The sequence below is a fragment of the Mirounga leonina genome, unplaced genomic scaffold (assembly GCF_011800145.1).
Source record: "Mirounga leonina isolate KUSES-001 unplaced genomic scaffold, KU_Mleo_1.0 Mir_171, whole genome shotgun sequence".
In the NCBI taxonomy this organism is placed as follows: Eukaryota; Metazoa; Chordata; class Mammalia; order Carnivora; family Phocidae; genus Mirounga; species Mirounga leonina.
Genome location: NW_023270436.1, coordinates 24215231 through 24221373, shown reverse-complemented (window position 1 = coordinate 24221373; position 6143 = coordinate 24215231). Strand labels below are relative to the sequence as shown.

Here is a 6143-nt window from a genome sequence, read left to right as displayed (position 1 = left end):
AGATGAATCTTGCTGCAGCCAGAGAAGCAGATGGAGAACAGATCTAAAGACTGGTAGGAATGAGTCCTTGGCGCCTGGCTTTGCCCCCACAACCCGTGCATCCCAGGCCAGGCACTGGGCAAGTGTGTGGCATGGCCTGAAAGCCAGGAGCTGCCCAAAGCACGTGCAGGCTAAAGTCAGGGGCTGTGGGGCTGGAAGGGAAGGAGCAGACAGGGCCTTCCAGAGAGGAGCCTGGAGGTGAGGAAAAGCCACCGGCCCCCGCTCAAAGTCACAGCGTGCTCCCAGCAGAGCGCCTGTATGTGAGGCCACATTCACATGTTACACAGCATCTGTACACCAGCAGGGCTGGACCACACACAGTGCAGTCAGCTGAAAGGAATACGGGACCCCTAGCCAGAGCCCCAGGTCCGAGCAGTGGCGATGCCTCACTGACCCAGCCGAGGGGGTCAGCACAGCAGGCCAGGCTGGGCTCTGGGGTCCCACAGGCCTGATTCCCAGCCCCGCTGTTAGCTGTGTGGCCCTGGGCTTCACTGCCTGGGCCTTCCACTCTCATCTGGTATGATGATGGTTGATAAGATTACCCGATGTAGTGGCACGTAAAGTACCTAGGCTACATTGCCCGGAACACAGCCAACACTCAAGAAATGGAGTGACTGGGGCGCCTGGGTGGCTCAGTCAGTTAAATGTCTGCCTTCGGCTCAGATCATGATCTCAGGGTCCTGGATCGAGCCCTGCATCGGGCTCCCTGCTCAGCGGGGACCCTGCTTTTCCTTCTCCCTCTGCTCCTCCCACCCCACTCGTGCTCTCTCAAATAAATAAAATCTTAAAAAAAAAAAAAGAAAAAGGAGTGACCATTACTATATGTACCTGAAATGTTCGGGCTCACTGTAAATTGGCTTCTATTTAGCTCTCTGTCCCACTATTTCCTATCCATGTTGGCAAAGCCTCACAGACTTCCTCAGTGTGTCAGGCGTATACCATGTGTTTCTTCCTTGTAATACCTCAAGTTTCCATTTTAATTATTTTGATGGGTCTCTTCCTACACAGGGTATATGGGCGTCCATGCCTATCCCATGTAGTACTTGGCAGTTCCTGGCCCAGCCGCGTGAGCTTTGGTGGTCCTGTGCCTTCGGCAGCCCCGTGCAGCCGTCTGTCTGCTGTCAGATGTCATTTCTCTCAGCTGTCAACTATGTTGCCTTTCTGTGTGTGGCTTCTAATCTGCTTTGGTCTAAGAATCAGATTTCCAGGCTAGTTGAAGCTGCGTGTAGAGTACTCAGGGAGAAGCCCAGAGAAGGAATCTGGAACAGGGTTTCTCAAATGGACCACTGAGAACAGAGTGTCTGTTTATAGTGGAGAGTCCCAGACCCCCCCGAATCAGAATCTCTGGGAGAGGCTCTGGAATCTGCAATTTATGCGAACTCTTTCACACGGGAGCACTAGAGAACTAACACAGCTACTACTTCTGCTTTGAAGCCTTCTTGGCTTATTTCCATTCCTTTGGTAGAGGGGAAGGGTGTTATGCTAGCTCATTTCTTTTCCCATCAGGTTTTTCTGCATCTCACACTCTGTGTGGTTCCCCACCCCAGATTCATTTCTACATTCAGGAGGCCGATGGTGCTCCTCAGGTGTCCGAGGGCCTGGGTATACCCCAGCACAACCACAAAACTGAGAAATGTCTCCAGAGCTGCTCAGCTTCAGGCAACAACCCTGTTCACGACGAGAAGGGGCCAGGGTGGCATGGTCAGAAAGCCCTCTTCCTGCTCTTGGCAACGTGGCACCTCTGACAAGAGAAAAACTTCTCAGCAGAGGTTCTTGGGACCTAGATAAGGCAGAACGACCATAGCAAATAGTTAGTGGAGTACAGACCTCTGGGCCAAGTGGGGACACTGGGCTCAGCCTCTTGACCACTCTGACTCCTATACATCCCACCAGGTCCAAGGCTACTTCCTCTTTAAAGACTAGCCTGTCCACTCCAGCTCTCTGATTATTCCCTTCTCTAAACTCCCGGGGGTCACAGAGTCTGGGGCAATTTAACAGTTGATGTTGAGGGAGGGCACAATGTTCCAGCCACTGTCCACGCTCTCTACCCACATTCTCTTGTGTGGTTTTCAAGACCCTGGTGGTGGTACTAGTGTCTCATTTTACAGATGAGGAAACTGAGGTTCAGAGAGATGCAGTAACTTACTCAGACTCACATGCTGGCAAGTGGCCCTGCTAGAATATGAATCCAGCCACTTGCCTCCTACGCCTGCCCTCTCAACCTCCATACTACTGACTATAACCAAATGCTTAGAAAAACACTGGGCCTGGGAACTGGAGGACTGGTCCTTGTCCCGGTGCCACCTAGAGCCTAGGACAGGTCACTCCCTGTTTCCTTAACTGGGAGAAAATGAAAGGGTTGGGCCAGATCTCCAAGAACCCCTCTGCTCTAAGGCCTTGTCTTACTGGACCACCCTCATCCCCGCTTATACTGGGGTGAGCCCAAGGCATGTCATGCATGTATCTGGGCCTTGATGCCCCATTTCTGAACATTAATAAGCGCCCTCCATGACTTAATTTAGGGAACCAGATTGGTGATTGCATCAAGATCCTCCTTACAGTCCATGTGCCCCTCCTTTGTGCTGGACCCTGTGAGGGGCCCTGCCACGTGTACCTGCTCCCTTGGTCTCACCAGCTCACTCACTCGACTCTCAGTGACTAGACAGTGTGCAAGAAGAAATTCTCAGCCTACGGGGCTGAAAGGGGTCAGCAAATAATTACATTGTCACAAGCAGAGTAGAAGAGCAACACTCAAGAGAGGTGTGTGTGGGGGGGGCGGGGTTGGGAAGAAAGGTGAGGCCATGTCATCTCTATCTAACCCATGAGGAACCACACTCAGGAGACAGAACATTCTTAGCTCTCACAGCGAAGAAATGGCAGAGCTGGGATTTAAACCCAGGTCCTCTTGGCCCCAAGCTTCCTGCCTTTCTCTCTCCACCAAGGAATGGTTATTCACGTTTATACACCTGGTGTGGGGCGTCCCATCTGCACGCACACATCCCTCATGTCTAACCAAATCACACATTTCCCCAGGCTGGGCTCTCTCCGCATTTGGGCAGCAGGCATGGAGGGAGGTGGGTGGGCCTGAGGGACGGGTGATGGTGGAGTTGAACGAGGCTTGAGTTCTACTCCCAGATTCTGGCTTGGACAAGTGGGTGGAAGGAGGTGCTGCTGGTCAGAGAGGAAGAATGTGGGGGAACTAGGATTCAAGGGCATAGGTGTTTCAGGCCCAGCTCTGAAGGGTGAGTGGCTAGCATTCTACTCTCTAAGCCTTCTTTTCTCGGGTCATTTTTGGAAGAGAGGAGGGCGGAAAGTAGGATACTGAGGACCACACATGTCTGTGCCACACGATCTGAGCCGGACAGGCCAGTGGCTGCCACATCCAGCAACATCCAGCAGGAAGCTGGCTCAGAAACAGGGCAAAGAGGACTTTCCATCCGGGAATGTCAGAGCCGCCGGCGTTTGTTTACTGCCTGCTGGGTAGTAAGTGCTTTCATACACCTCTGTCTTCTGGTCCTCTCACCACACTAGCAGACAGTCTCCCATTTTATAAATGAAGGACGTTGACGCTTAACAAAGAGTGAAGGTTTGTCTGAGGGAAGGGAAGGTGAGAAAGGAAAAGAAAATGGGATTTTATCAGGGACCAGTTCCTCACCAGGAATCAACCCGTGTGCTTTCACCTATATTAACAGATGCATTCTCTCAAAATATCTACATGTAGCACAAATAGCTCCAATTTATAGATGAGGAAACGGGCTCCATTAAGTAACTTAAGAACCCCGTGCGGGGAGATTCAGATGCAACACCCAGCACCTGGCCCTTGAGTCCAGAGTTCATTCATTCACTCCATGTATTCAGCCAACATCATTTCTCCAGCATCTGCTATCATGCTGCACATTTAGGAACAAAGAGACAAACAAAATAGGCAAGCTTCCGTCATGCTAGCGTGGAAATGTGCCGAGTGTTGCCGGGGAAGTACAAGGTGCTGTGGGAAGACCTGACAGGTAGCCCACTGTGCTTCTCTGGAGAAGTAACACATGAGCAAAGAGCTGCTGAACGATGACCAGGAGTTAGCAAGGCAGAGTGGGCCTGGAGAGGAGGAGTGTTCTCAGCAGATGGAACAGCATGTGCAAAGGACCTGAGCCGCTAAAGAGTTTGTGATGTTCCAGGTGGCTGGAGGAACAGCCCGGGACCAGATTGTACATGGCTATGTCTAAGATGTTTGAAGTTCAAGTACCCAAAGACGTCTAAATAAGTTTAAATAAGTGGCGGGCACAATCAGAGTGGTTTTTAAATAAGACTGTGAGTGCCAAGTGAAGAATGACCTGGAGGGAAAGCAGAGATGGGTTAGGGGGCTCTCCTAGCCATGCAAGAGGAAGAGGAAGATGAAGGAGGGCTGCGCTGAGCTGGGCGAAGCAGCAGAGGGCCTGGGAAGAAGTGGGTGGATTCGCAAGCTACTGAGGAGGGAAATCAACAGGGCTTGTGTGGAGGGATTGGGGGGAGGGGGGTGGCAGTACCTGTCAGGTCCCCTCTATCCTGCAGCCCCTCACCCCTGCCACCAGCAGGTTAGGGCAGGGTGCTAAGGTTGAGGCACCATGTTGAATCTTATCCCTTTAAGAAGTGGGTTCTAAACCTTGGAGTCAATAGACTTCCTTTTTTTTTTTTTTTTTTTTTAAGAATGCCTTGACATCCGCGTGCCACACCTGGGCTCACCCACTTAGCAAAGATTCACTCCGCCAGCACAAGCCTGCGGCTGCGCCTACTACTATCTGCTCTGCACACCAGGTCTGAAAGAAACGATTTTGCTCTTGCCCAAGGGCCTGTGAAAAGACATCTTTCAGAAAATCCACAGCCAGACTCTCCAAGACAGTGAATTCTGCAGTTCTCCTCACCTTCTGTGGCTGCCTCATTTGCCACTATGTCCCTGGCGATGGGGCCCGACTGCCCAGCCGAGGATGGGACTGCCGCTGCCAGGAACCAGCTGGGGGCCAGAGATCCTGCATGTGGCACTTTATTCCTGCTTCTGATATGTACAGGTATATACAGTTGGTGTGAGCCTATGGTACACTATTTCACAAAATTATCTTACATCCTGTGCACACTTTCGGGCGGGAAGTGGCAGACGGCTCCGAAAAGCCCACGGCTGGCAGAGGGAAAGGATGCTCCCAGGAGCCACCCCCTCTCCAAGGACATTCATGGGGGCTGCTCACCCCCCGCCCCCAGTACTGAGGTCCTCCCACGGACCATCTGGGCCTCCCACCTGCTCTCAGCGCTCGTTTCTTCCTGAGTCTTTCTCCTCGAGGGGAAGAACATTTCGTGGGGTGGGGTGGGGTGGGGGAGAACCAGCAGCAACGGCCCCCACTCACCGGCAGGGGCACTGCCGCCTGCCGCCCAAAGCCCGCCTGCCCCTACTGGACACGGACAGCAAGAGCCAAACCCTCCCTGCGCTTGGACCCGGGCGTGGCCTGGCCTCATGGGGCGCTGGCATGCATCTTCTCCAGGCAGCTTGTCCAGAACGTGACCAGCCGGTTGTCGCGGTTGATGCAGAAGTCCGTGAAATCCCTGAGCAGCCGATCAGCGAACTTCTCGTCCCCCGTGGCACTAGAGCGCCACGTCTTGGTCAGCATGGTGTTGTAGGCCCAGTTGTAGCCAACCCGCTCGTCACAGAACATGCTCTGGCTGGTGGAGCTCGTGGAGTTCCGCCGCCGCCGCTGCCCCGAGAACTTGCGCCTGGAGTAGGGCAGCTGCAGGAACACTGTTCCTGAGGAGCAAGGGGAGGCCCCGTGTCACCGCCACCAGGAGGGCCCCCCCTCCCCAGGCGGCTGCGGCAGCTTGGCAGACACAGGCTCAGTGAAGGGGAGGAGCCCCCGTGCACAGGCTCCCACCACAGGGACCCACCTGCCCCACGTTTCGCCTGGAGAGTCTCACCTGTAACGTGGATGTACTGAGGCTTGTTCTCGGCAGGGAAGTTAAAAGCAGAGGCGGAATATTTATCTTGCACAAACCCAAACCTAAGGACAGGAAGACAGACAGATTAGGGCCTTCTTAGATAAAGGGACAGGGGGAGCAAATGTGGCCAAGAGGACTTTCTGACAGCCTGAGCT

At 53.5% G+C, this 6143-nt stretch overlaps 1 protein-coding gene across 10 annotated transcripts in view; it reads right to left on the bottom strand.

Annotated features, from left to right (window-relative positions):
* Window positions 1–4743: 4743 nt before the first annotated feature.
* The window catches only part of DEPDC5 (DEP domain containing 5, GATOR1 subcomplex subunit), a 122378-nt gene continuing 120978 nt past the window's right edge, over window positions 4744–6143 (bottom strand). For 7 of the 10 annotated variants that reach the window (XM_035017450.1, XM_035017454.1, XM_035017457.1 and 4 more), the window contains 2 exons: window positions 5968–6050; window positions 4932–5800 (listed from right to left, as the gene is read on the bottom strand). In XM_035017450.1, coding sequence (XP_034873341.1) covers window positions 5511–5800; window positions 5968–6050 — 373 coding nt within the window. In that variant the 3' untranslated portion in view covers window positions 4932–5510. Of the gene's footprint in view, window positions 5801–5967; window positions 6051–6143 lie in introns of those variants that run through there. The other 3 variants (XR_004681453.1, XM_035017448.1, XM_035017456.1) reach the window with 3 other exon arrangements.